Genomic DNA, 13,874 nt, shown 5'->3' on the forward strand with positions numbered 1-13,874 from the left:
ACCAGAACAGCACCTGTGCATTGTTGTTTTGATTTATTCCATTGGATATCAGAAACGAGTTTAGACCCAGCTTGAACCTTGAACCTGAACTGTTTATCCGGAATTATTTTGTTGTCCGCAGCCCACTTAGTCAGAGCCCTATTAATGATCTTTTCGAAAACTTTGCTGATGCTCGGAAGAAGACTTATCGACCGAAGATTTGACGGGTTGGAGTTGTCCTTTTCCTTTTTCGGGAGAGGATGAACCACAGCGGTTTTTCAATGCACTGGATAATATGTATTATTCAGTGCATTACTGAAGAGTGTGGTGTAAATGTCAATTGCCTCCATCGGTAAATGTCTTAGTACAACGTTGGATATACCATCGACGCCTGCTGACTTTTTGTTTTTTATTGAATTGAAGATGAGCTGAAGCTCAACCTTCGTCACTAACAATGGACTTGGTCCCGTTTGCTCGGCGATTATGGCATTTGCCAAGAAATCGTCATTGAACCGCATGAAACCGCGGTTCTCAGATCGCCAATGTGTGATATCATTACGGAGGTACGAGTAAAAGTGATTGCGTAGGGCTCTGATTTCCAGGTCGTGGTTGAGGCAAATGCTAACATTCACCTTGTAAACTTGCTGGAAAGCAGCTCCCACCGCCTCTACTTTTTCCTTCGGATCTTCAATTATATAAAAGTCATCGTTGAAGATGGCTTCCTCTGGATCTATTTGCACTGTCATGAGTACGTCCCTGTTCTCTTCAGTTCTTTGGAGTTTAAGACACGGAAGGTCATTATCGTTTTTTTCCTGTATATCTTATTGATTTTGGGGAACATAGCAGGGTCACTGGAATTAACTGACCGGATCTTGCGGTCCCAGTACTTGTTAATTGATAGCCTGTAGTTTTCCTTAATCAACAAATTGACATTTTTTATTGACGACTTCAGTGTCCTAAGCTCCAAGTCGTGTGGGTCTGTAAGTCGTCTGTACAAGTTTTTGAGTCTTGTAAGTAAGCCACTCTTGTGCCTACGTAGTGCGTCAATTGTCGCGTTTCTGTAAGCGTCCATTTGGTCCCGTTCTTTGTACTTTGGTATTGTCCGTTTCATCGTTCGTTTTATTGTTTCGTCCATCTGTTGTAAATGTTGATCAATTTCTGTATTTGTCAAGTTTCTGTTGTTGGGTGGGGCTATGTCACTCGAACGAAGTTCTCTCGCTAGGGCGTTGGTAAAACGAGACCAACGCATCTTACTGTAATTATAAGAATGCGTTGCAACGTATTCCTCCAACTCCACGCATTCGTTCGGAATCTGCATTACAGCAGCCAGTATACAGTGATCACTGTCGTACTCGACTGTCTATAAGCAGTTTCGCGGGTGATTACCCACTTTGTCTGTAACTGTCAGTCTGGTGTCGTACAGCAAAAGGTCCAGAAAGGAGCCGCTTCTTGGATACGATGGCCTTTCAGTAGCCAGCAGGTCGACGCCATATTCAACGCTGTAAAGATTCATCAAATTAAAAAGATGATTACCTCTGGGATTACTATGTTGATTTCCAAAATCTTCATGTTTTGCGTTCAAATCACCGGCCAAGATGAAATAGTTTTCTTCCCAGCTCAGTTTCAGATCCCTTAAAAGAATCTCGAGTTCTGATGCAAAGTAAGTGATCTGCGGAGCTCCAGCCGCATAAGCCGCAACATATACATATATCCGCTTCTCTTGAATGAGAGAGATGCATACAACGCAAACCTCTAGTGTCTTGAGCTTTCGCAATTCATTGTTGGATATGACTTTATAATTAATGCCTTTTCGTATAAAGAGAGCGACACCGCCCCCTTGAGTGGAGTCGGGCCGGTCTCTTCTTACGATATTGTAATTTTTATGAGTCAATTTGTGTTTGTGGTTTAGCTTAGTTTCGCTAGCCATAAACACATCGGGGCTGAAGTCTGTCAACACTTGGAACATATTGGCTCTTCGTTAAATCCTAATCACAGCTAGGTCTGTTAGGTGCGTTTCTGGCAGCCCGCCCATTATAGTCTAAATTGCGCCAGGCCAGGTAACAAAGAGAAGAGATGATCTACCCTTTTGCCTTGCTCCTGTATCTGACTTTGCCGCCCTGTTAGTTGACCTTGAATGCTCAACGACAAGGCTACAATGTCAACATTCCATCGCACTAACCATCATGCCACGGGTACTACACTATTTCTTGTAGATTTTGTTTTTTTTTTATAAAAAAAAAACGGGCTGTTGGAAAAAATAATATTTCCTGTGAAATAAAAAAAAATTTGATGACAATATTTTTAATTTTTGAAAAGCTATTTGAGTCGAAAGTAAATTTTTACCAAGTTTTAGTATTGTTTTTTGTTAGGCTTTTATTTTTCGTAAAACAAACTGTAAATTCGTTTTTTTTTTCAAATTTTTTTTTTTAATGTTGGAAACAATATTGCTTGTAATATAAAATTATTTTAAAGCCATAATCTCAAACTTTTGAAAAGATATTTGAGTCGAAAGTCAATTTTTACCAACTTTTGTTAAATTTTCTTTTAAGTTTTATTTTTTATAGGTAGGAAAACGAATCCTTGTAATGATGGTGATTTTGACCCTTCCTCTTAAATATGGGCCTGAATTTAACCGAAGACCGAAGGCATTGTAGGACATGTGACTCAGAAAACCATACAAGAAAAAGTCTGAAGTAGTAAAATCACAAGATCTCGATGGCACATAGCGCCAAGTCAGTCGTCCTTTAAAAACAATGACACTACGACTACCCCCCATGGATCCACCACTGGTTCCCGTACTGCTTTCATAAAAATACAAATGCAGGCAGCGCACGGATGACTACTTTTTGAAACGTCATTTATTTAAAAGAAAAGAGGCTGGGATGCGACCCACACTGATAACTTCCCATCCCGTCTGTCGATTTGTCTTGCTTAAAAGTGTGTCTATATATATTTTTACCAAATTTGCGCACTATTTTTTGTAGATTTTATTTTGTATGAAAAAAATGTACTGTTGGATTTTTATATAAAAATTACTGAATATTGAAAATAATATTTCCTCTGAAATTAAATAAGTTTGAAGCCAATATTTTTAATTTTTGAAAAGCTATTTGAGCCGAAAGTAAATTTTTACCAAGTTTTAGTAGGTATTGTTTTTTTTGAGTTTTATTTTTTGTAAAAAAACTGTCAGTTCGATTTTTCTCAAAATTTGTCCTAATGTTGAAAACAATATTTCTTATAAGAAAAAATTAGTAAGAACCTATTATCTCAAAGTTTTTAAAAGATATTTGAGCCGAAAATCATTTTTTACGAACTTTTGTTAATTTTTTTTTCGGTTTTTAATTTTTTGTACAAAAACTGTCAAATCGATTTTTTTCAAACTTTAACTGGATGTTGACAACAAGATGTTTTGAAAGATAAAAGTAAATTAAAGCCAATATCTTAAAGTTTTGAAAATATATTTGAGTCGAAAATCAATTTTTACCAACTTTTATAAATATTTGTTTAGGTTTTTATTTTTTTTTTTTTTAAACTGTCAATTAGATTTTTCTCAAAATATTATCAGATGTCAAAAACATTATTCTTCGTTGCACAAAATTGTTTTAGAGATGAAATCATATTTCAGTCGTAAAATTTTGGAGGTGACAAATTTTTTTTTCAGTTTTATTGATCTATAAAAAAAAACCGTTATATTGATTTTTTTCAAAAACATACCTGTTTGGTATCACGTTACAATATATTATATAAAATTTAATTCAAGTCTCTAGCAATTTTGGTTCGTAAGATATTTAAGGTTAACCAAAATTTCCACCTTTTTTCAAACTGCTATGGTAAAAAAACCGCCCACGCAATTTTCTTGAGAGCCCTTTCTGCATCTTTCTGCCTTATTATTTGTATAACAAAATATATTTGAAGTCGATATCTCTTCTGGTTCTTGAGCTATGGACGACGAAAAAAACGTCGCGAACGTACGGACGTACGGACGTACAGACGTACGTACACACGCACGCACAGACATCTTTCTAAAAATATTTTATTTCGACTCTATTGACCTTGAAACTTCGAGAAATGTCAAAATTTTCAATTTGACAAATCGGACCCATTACAATAACTCCCTATGGGAAGTTAAAAATAACAAATGATAGTTTTTATACAAGAATAAATAAATCCTACCAAAAATTGGTTTAAAAGTCACAAATATCTGAAAAAAAAAACACTTTAATCTTGAAATATGTACTGCAAGTTCTTTGTACTTTTCAAGTTCTTAAAATGGCAATTTGGCATATCGACGGTTAAACACCATAATAACGTTAGTCAGAACATTCAATAAAATAAAACATTATTAATAAAAACAAACTGAAAATTCAAAGCTACTTTTGTTATTTTTAATTTAAAAAAAATAAAAAAAATAGAATCATAAATCCCATCAAATTTAAAACTGAATTTGCTTTAAAACAACCACAATTACTTACTTAAAAATTCTATTTATTTTTCTCTTTATTTGCTATATCTCCTTCATCGAATCTTTTTGAAATCAAAACATCATAGTTTTTTTTTAAAGTGATAGGGCTTCTAAATATTTTGAATGTTCAAAGAACATAAGAAATTATAATTAGCAAAAGTTTGAATTTATCAAACAAATGTTGGCCTCTTCTGTTAACAATAACTTCGTAGCCACCTATTGGCAGCTAGTATAACTGCAGCTAATACGAACTACCATACCGACAACAATCCCAGCAAATATAACTATCTCTTTCTAAATTACACGTCAAAACCGAAATTGACAGTTCTCCAACAACACAACACAAAACCAACAAGAACAAAAATATATTTTTAATTCACTCTCATTCGAACTAAACGCCCTCATACCTACGAATTAGGCAACAAAGAAAAATAAAACATCGACCACGAACATAGACTGAGACAGAGAAGTGAATGAGAACCGAGAACGACGAAGACGAACGACCCGAGACCGAGACCAGACCCAGACCCGACCAGTGGCAGTGGTGCATAGAAAAACGCAAAAATATGACTCCGCGAATTGTCAAATATTTTACAAATTTTACTCTGAACTGAAAAAGAAAATCGTTTATACAAAAAAAAGTGAAGAAAATAAAGAAAAACAGTTTCGATTGCATCCATCCATTCCGCCCTCGGTTAATTCGCTTTGAATAAATCGAAATCGGAAAAATCTATACATTTTCCCCGAAAAATTATTGTTTGTTAATTATATTGTGAGAGGAGAAAAATACAAAATTCTTGTCCATTGGGACGGAGGACGGCCAGAAATAAAAACTACGACGGTCGTAGTCGTCGTCTGCGGACGTAGCTGAAAGCTGAAGACTAAGCAGAAGCAAAAGCAGACAAAAGCGTTAGCGTAAGCGTGAGGTCGTTCTCGTTCGTGAGTCGTCACCCGTCATCGTCACACAAAAACACACCATACAAAATGTCGTTCCGTGCGAAGGTTCTCGGTCTGGTGGACGTTATGATGCGTGTTCCACCCATTCTTGTAATTGACGAAATTCTCAAGATAGGAATGGGGCTGCCCACACGATTGTACCCTCCGTTCGAGAAAACCGGATCCCTCCCCGACGATGTGGTAGTACTGGATGGTGGCAGTGGGGTTGAAAGAAACATCAGCACAGCCTCTGTTGCCACTGCAGAATCAACCTCATCAGCAGCAGGAGCCAATTTAAGCACCTCTAGCAATTTAACCAACGTACCTGGCCTAGCATCGGCAGCAATAGGATTACTAATAAAAAACGCTACCGAGGCGGTTGGCGTTGGTGATGGAAACGGTGGAGTTGGAGCCGAAGAAGGATTCGAGGCAGCTATTGAGAGCAACTTGAATGAAATTCTATCGATAACAGCGGTGAAATTCATCATTTGTCTAGTGGGTAAGTTTTGTATGAACCTTGGATCCGCCAAGCCAAGGGAGATATTGTTATTTTCTTTCTTTGATTTTCTCTTTATTTATTTGCACAATCACACCTCGTCGTAGTCGTCGGTCGCCGCGGTCGTATCGTGTGGTATCTCAATGTCAACAGCAGAGTTCATGATCACGCATACCTCTAACGCGCTGAGCTTGAGCTCTACCAACACAGCAGAATCAGCAAACAGCAACTATACTAAATTTGAATGAACATTTTTGTTCGTTCACCTGGCTCGGTCGATTAAGTTTTTTGAGACCAAAGGTTGTTGAAGCGCCAGTCGCTAACTAATGTTGCGGTGCTTTATTTATAATTAGTTAGATGTTGAAGTGGAATCGAATAACCTATAAGTTTCGGATGGAAATATCTTATCTGGTTATATTTTTGCCAATCGGTTTCTTATAGCCCGTAATCTTCTTTAGATTATAGTTATTCTGGAATTATACCCTTTTACGGTTAAGATCATATCTTACTTCCTGACTAAAGTACCTAGTAGCTTTATAAACATGCAACTTATATCTATTATAATTTAATTATTTTTTGTCATTTCTACAAACTCAATTTACAGCAACAAACAACACCTCACCCCACCCATTTTGTTCAATAGGGTAATTCTTCATGGTCAAGATAATTTTGAATTTTATTTAAAATTGGAACCAGTTAATTGACTTGAAGTCAAGTAATAATTTATGCTTGAATTTTATTAATTTGTGTTTTTGTTTGTTTGTTTCCAAAGAATTGGAAATGAAATAAAATGCAACATAAAGCTCTATTCTCTTATCTTATATCTTTCCTCAAAAAAAATCATTATCGACAGTTATAGTTCAAGCAATGGAAAACATGTGTTTATTTAAATTTTAGATATAAGTGTTTTTTGTGGGCTTAAGATAAATAGTTGAAATTTAAGAATAGAAATGATTCAACTTTGATAAAGCAAATTTGCAGAATGAAGTTTAGGAAAACCCTCAATCAAGCTACTATTCTCGGAAGGGTAAATAACATCACAGACGTTGGAGAACAATGAAGCATATTAAGTGACAGACATTGCCACTTCTGATTATTACATTATTGAGTATTTGGTTAGGTTAGGTTAGGTTATAGTGGCTGTCCAAGATGGAAACGGACACACCTAGGCCAGTTTAATGGCCCGTTGTGATACCACATGAATCTCTAGGCTACCTCCTAAGCTCAATGGAACCAGTTTGAGTCTCTTACAAAACGTGATTTAGATCATTAAAGAAGAATTCTCCTAGGTAATTTTTGCGTTTCGTGCCAGAGCAGGGCATGTGCAAAGAAGATGAAGAACTGTTTCTTCCTCTTCCTCATCCATATAGCTTCTGCAAAAGCCATTTGAATATACGCCTAGTCTCGTGGCATGCTTTCCTGCTAGACAGTGTCCGGTTATGACACTTATTATCGAGCTTATATTCGATCTGCTTAGAGAGATAGCAAGCACCTTGAACGTTTTAAATCCAGTGTTGGCCAGATGTTCTTTGTGGCTTGACACGTGATGATGTTGTTCCACCTGATGCCCTCCTCACAGCTTCCTGCATTAGCAACAATTTACAAGTAGTGATTGGTATGGCATGCCAGTACGTGGTAGGATGGGCTGCACTGTACCGTTTCTGGTGAGTTCATCTGCTTTAGAGTTACCTGGAATGTCTCTATAGTAAGGCACTCAGCAAGGGTGAATATTAAACTATTGTGCCATCTCCATTAGAGATGATCGACAGTTATTGACTGTTATAGAGTTTTTAGAGAAAGAGTCCATTGATTTGATAGCGGCCTGACTATCTGAGAAAATACGAATATCAGATGTTGATATCACGTTTTCTTTAAGCCAGGACAAGACTTCTTTTTAACCAAAAATCCACCTGTAACACACTACAATGATTGGGAAGACGGAATGAGAGACTTAATTTCAGTCGTTCAGAGTACACCCCCCAACCAACCCCTTCTTTTGTTTTAGACTCATCTGTAAAGAAATGGATTGACTCACCTTCCAGGAATGTCCTATTCTCCCAAAAAGATCTGGGAGGTATGGAAATCTGGAAATTTCTGTCAAATTGCAGTTGGAAGATGGTGTAGTCTGTGTGCTTTGGAATTGATTCTAAATACCTAAGAATTACGAAGTGGCCAATGTTATTGTTAGTCCACTGCGACGAAGCTTTGAGGCGACTAGCAGAGCTTGCAGCTATTTGTTTGCTAAAACTGCCAAGAGGTGTAAGGTAGAGTAAGGTGTCCAGTACAGCAGATGGAGTCGTGCGAAGAGATCCGCTTATACACAGGCAAGCTGAACGTTGGACTTTATTTAATTTATCCTGGTTTATAGCTTTCTTTAAAGCAGTCCACCATACTGCCACACCGTACATTAAAATCGGTCTGATTACCGATGCGTATAGCATTGAGTATTTGAGCGAGATTCATTTTGATTTCAGAAAGTTGGGTAAACTTAAATCCATATTTGGCATTTAAGTCCTTTCAAATGAGGACTTAAGTGTCGAAGATGTCTGTGGGTTCTTAAGTTCATTAAAAGTCATTAACTTAATACCTCATTATTACATTTATAGTTTTTTTACGTATTCGAAAGTTTTTTGATTTTTGCAATACGTTGTTTAAATTTTCTAAATTGCAATTTATTATTGACATTTTAAATATTATTAGCTGACGTGCCCGGCTCTGCGCGTCTTGCCAAACTTTAAGCTAAGTGTACACGATTGGAAGATCTTCTTATATTGGCAGATTTTTCGCAGAACTTACTTAAAGTGGGGCTATAGTCCTGTGTGAACTAGGGCCTCACCCAACAAACTTCTCCATCTAGCTCGGTCCCTAGCTAGATATCTCCTGTTTCGCGCTCCAATTTGGTTGAGGTCTCCTTTCACTTGTGCGCTCCACCTGATCCGCGGTCTTCCTCTACTTCGCTGTCCTGTGGGTGTGGTTTCGTCGTTCCGTCTTCTCTTCCACTCACCTTCGATCCATACGGGACCGTAGATCACACGAAAAACTTTTCTCTCGAACCGATCCAAGGTGCTTTCATCCACTTTTGTCATAGTCCATGCTTCTGCACCGTATAGCAGGACGGGCATGATAAGGGTCTTATAGAGCAACACTTTGGTCCCTCGAAAGAGGACTTTACCACTCAATTGTTTCTTAGTCCAAAGAAACAGCGGTTAGCAAGTTTACAGAGGAGCCTAGGTAGACTAAGTCCTTGACTACCTCAAAGTTACGTCTGTCGATGGTGACGTTTTGACCAAAACGTCAGTGTTGTATACCCTTTCTTGACGACAGCATGTACTTTGTTTTGCCTTCATGAACCGTTAAACTCATTTTTGCCGCCTCTGCCTCAATACTCAAAAAAGCCCCATTGACATCACGCTGAGATCTTACGATTATGTCAATGTCATCAGCATATGCTGGTAATTGGACAGACTTTTGAAAAATAGTGCCTGTAGATTTGACGTGTGAACTCTGCATCGCATGACAGCACGTCACCTTGTCTAAAACCTTTTTTGACATCGAAAGGTTCTGTTAAATTGTTTCCAACCTTTATGGAGCAGCGTTCATTCTCCATGGTCATCCTGCACAAACGGACGAGTTTGGCAGGGATGCCAAAACTAGACATGGCTCTATACAGTTCGTCCCTGTAGATGCTGTCATATGCGGCCTTGATTTGCCTTAATTGAAATATTTGATCGACTGTAGACTGGTCTAAAACCACACTGATAAGGACCTATCAGGTTGTTGACGATGAGCTTTAGACGTTCACATATTACGGCAGAGAAGATTTTATAGGCGATGTTAAGTAGACTGATTCCTATATAGTTGGTGCAGTTTAGAGGGTCTACGTTTTCAGGATCGGGCAAACAATACATCGGGCATGTTTTCTTCCGACCATATATTACAGATAAGTGGATGCATGCTAATAATCAACTTATCTCCAGCTGCTTTAAAGAGCTCGGCATTCAAGCCACCCGCTCAAGCGACTTCAGCTTAAATTTGGCAATCTTTACTTCGTCAAAGTAGGGAGGACGGGATCATCCTGCCTGACAGCGGAATTCAGTTCGTCGTCGCCGTTATATAGTTTGCAGAAGTAGTCCTTCCATATCCTCAGCATGGACTGCGGTTGATGTTTCCACTTTGGTCTTTGCAGCCTCCGGTTCTAGGTTAATGTACCTTTGAATTGCGTTTCACCTGTTCATAAAACTTTCGAACTTCATTCCTGCTTTTAAACCTCTAACATCTTCTACCGCACGCTTCTCTTGTCCTCTCTTTTTCCTTCTGAGAAGTCGGCGTTCCTCTCGCCTCTTCTGCTTATAGAGCTCATATGCAGCTCTCGTCGTTTTATGCAGCGCCGCTTTGCGTGCCTGTTGTTTGGCTACATTTGCCTGCCGACATTCCTCATAAAACTAGGGGTTCCTTGTTGGTGGTGGTTTGAAACCCAGCACATCCGAGGCGGCTTCTCTGATTGCATCTTGGCAATGTTGCCACTGGTTTTCGATACATTGTGTTGGCGGCAGAGAACTTCGAGAGAGGTTACTTGTAACTCGGTCGGAAAAGGATTTGGCGATCTCTTGCGATTGTAGCCGTTTGTCGTTGTACCTTCTCCCAGCATCTCCCTGTTTTGTCTTGGGTCTGGAAACCAGAAGTGCTACCTTGGCTACAACGAGGTAGTGGTCCGAGTCGATGTTAGATCTTCGGAAATTTCGGACATCCATGATGCTGGAAGCGTGTCTGGCGTCGATCGCAATATGGTCAATCTGGTTGACGGTGGATTGATCTAGAGAAGTCCAAATTCCTTTGTGTATGTTGAGGTGTGGAAAACGCGTACTGGCTACCATGACGTTTCGCCCCGCAGCAAAATCTATGAGCCTGAATCCGTTGTCAGAAGTGTTGTCGTGCAGGCTGTTTTACCCGATTATACCACCAAAGATGTCTTCCCTTCCTAGTTTGGCATTAAAATCGACCAGGACTATTTTAATATCGCTCATATGTTTTATCTAAGAGCTCGAAGAACATATCTTTGGTGTTGTCATCTTTCTCTTCTGTTGGGGCGTGCGCGCATATCAGGCTAATGTTGTCGAATTTAGTCTTGATGCGTATGGTCATGAGGCGCTCATTGATGCACTTACAGCTCAAGATTTCTTGCCTAAGTCTGGCTCCTATGACGAAGCCGCATCCAAATAAGCGCTGTTGGTTTTCTTAGTAGCAGTCACAATAATAAAGATCCCATCGTATTTCCTTGATGGCGTCGATGTCTGCTTTATAGCAGTCTAGGCCCTCCGCTAATTCTTCGGCCGCACGTGGTCTGTTAAGGGACCTAAAATTCCACGTGCATATCCGAAGTTCGTTGTACTTAATTCGTTTGCGTAGGTTGTCAACAGTAAATCTGTCTGTATCCGAGGCTTGTTGGTGCTTCGCAACTATGAAGTCACCCCGACGGCACAGCCATCAACCTGGAGGGCCAGATCCTTAGTATAACTCCTAGGACGGGGACCCAGATAAGCCGCTCCTCACAGGCCTGGGCTCCGAATATGAAGAAGAAGTTCTATAAGGTGTTCACTAAGTAGTTCAACCTTACTGGAACTGTAGACGCCACCGTTAATTCCATCAAGGGAATTCCTCCGCTGCCGTCTGGAGCTCTCTCGTTTGTTGCCCCAACAACTTTCCACTGGGGTTAGAACCCAATCTCCAGTTGAGGTACTAGGCACCCGATGCTCACCACGGGGATGTGAGAGTAGGAGTTGATAGACGAGGAAAAACCTGTGGACGCTTGTGTCCTCTTGAATGCATATGTCTACCACTTAAACATCGCTTGTCGCTAAAGAACTCCAAAAAAATGTTAGTCTCATTTTTTTTAAAGGAGATTACTTTTTTCCTTTCTGGTTCTGCAAAAAACCATCAATTGTATTAAGAAATCAAAATATTTTGAACTTGGATTTTTCAATCCAAATTTGAATTTCCTTATCCCAAAACAAAAAACAAGAGAAAACTTAAGATTGTATGTCCCGTGATCCCATTTCAACTGAACCTAAATATCTTAGAACTGCTATATTCCAATTTTGGTCATTGGAGTCTATTAAGACGACTTATTTTGAAGATTCTATTTTTTTTCTTACTGCCACTCATTTAAACAAAATATAAAATGACATATTTTTTTTCTTTCATTTTAACCATTTACTTGGCAAAATATCAACACCGTCTTTTATTCCTTGTCCATGAAAACATTAAATAATCATCTGTCCTACAACTAGAGTCCGGTGTTGGCCTTCATCAACGAGTGTTAGACCCTTTCCAGACTGCTTTTCGACGATTTGCTTATAAAAACACTTTAGTCATCTTAGTTCACACTATTTTTTTAATCTAAGCGTGATCTGTAACGGTTTCCTTTACCAATACATTAACTATAAAGGACTTTCTGGTCTAGTTTCTCTTTCCTCATGCGAGTTAGGTGACTAGTCTACTACGCCAAAGAGATTAAATGATATTAAAATACTCAGAAACAATCCCTGAAACAAAGAACCTTACCTCAGCCATCAGTGACGATAGTTGTACTACATTTTAGTTTTTTCTTGGTTGAGATATGACCATAAAGTAGCTTTCAAACTCTCGTTCTACCTCTCAATCAAGTCTTTCTCTCTACCCAAAGGTTACAAAATTACTTAATATATGCTAAATGTTAAATATTTCATCAAGAGCTAAGCTAAAATAAAGTTTCTAATGGGTCAACGACTTAATTGCATCAAATCATAAAATAAGAAAAACAAGTTTTTGTTAAGCTTCTGAGAGGCTAGACTATCTAAATTTAAAAATAGTAACTCAACCGAAATTGTGTTCAAACTATCTTAACTTGTTTTGTTGTATATTTTATTCCTCTTAAGATTGATTCTGCAAGAAGTTGTATACCCCATAGTTGTGGCTAGACTACAGACTACAGTAAAAATTCTTTTTTGAAAACCTTGCATAATCTGTTAAGTCAACCATAAATGTATTTCAGGTTTGACGTGAATCAAAAAGAAGTAAAGTACCTCTTTACATGATCAAAAAGCCTCCCATTAACACCAAGTCAATTTTGTTTGAATTCCACGACCTTGAGGTATTATTTCCATTCACTTATAATAATTCTATTCGCAGACGTTCAATTTGTTTTTCTTGTTGTTGTTGTTTTTGTTTTTGTTGTGTTTTTGATTACCTCTAGACCATTCTTTTGACTAATTGATTGGCTAGAGAAATCGACTTCAAAATGATGAAAAAATCAACTACAAAGACCAGCGACGACGTGCAAATAATTTTAAAGTTTTTGATTTTCTTTAACGACTCAATTTCGGCTTTGAATTGCCTTGATTTCGCTTTCCGTATTGTTTGAGTTTAAGTGCGCGTTTGCGCCAACTAACAAATATGCATAAAGAAGTAAACACTTGAATATTTGCGACGACGACGACGAGTTTGGTTTTAGATGATGTCGTAGTCGCTGCTGGCAATAATAATAATAATTGTAAATTGTATTCTTATCATTTTTATTTGCTTATCGCTTGCAATTTTATAGAAACCTTCATATGTACATACAAAGTACTATTTTTTTGATTAGTCATTGTGTTTAATTTTAATTTCAAGAATAATAATTTTAATTAAAACGAAAAGAACAACGCATCTAGCTTTGTTTTGTTTTTGTATTCTTTTGAGTAGAAGGGAGTTTATTGAGTTAAAGAATGTTTAGAGGGAACACTTTTAATGAGGCGGAATTAAACATTATTTTTATTTTGGTAAAATAATTATGTGCAATTTTTTTTAATTAAGAAAAGTGGAGCAATATGTAACGTATTTGAAATATAGGGTAAAGAATCAAGTTAATTTGGCTTTGGGGTGGAATACTTTTAGCTACCCTCAGAACTTAAAAACAACGATATGGAAATATCTTTAAAGATAATCTAAAAAGAAAACATTTTAAATAATTAACACTTGAAAGCT

The 13,874-nt window shown here is 37.8% G+C and overlaps 1 protein-coding gene across 2 annotated transcripts in view; it reads left to right on the forward strand.

Annotated features, from left to right (window-relative positions):
* The first annotated feature begins 4,855 nt into the window (after positions 1 to 4,855).
* LOC129942542 (protein TRC8 homolog) overlaps positions 4,856 to 13,874 on the forward strand; it is a 32,944-nt gene continuing 23,925 nt past the window's right edge. For both annotated transcript variants that reach the window (XM_056051528.1, XM_056051529.1), the window contains exon 1: positions 4,856 to 5,876. In XM_056051528.1, coding sequence (XP_055907503.1) covers positions 5,426 to 5,876 — 451 coding nt within the window. In that variant the 5' untranslated portion in view covers positions 4,856 to 5,425. The remainder of the gene's footprint in view (positions 5,877 to 13,874) is intronic.

The sequence above is a fragment of the Eupeodes corollae genome, chromosome 1 (assembly GCF_945859685.1).
Source record: "Eupeodes corollae chromosome 1, idEupCoro1.1, whole genome shotgun sequence".
In the NCBI taxonomy this organism is placed as follows: Eukaryota; Metazoa; Arthropoda; class Insecta; order Diptera; family Syrphidae; genus Eupeodes; species Eupeodes corollae.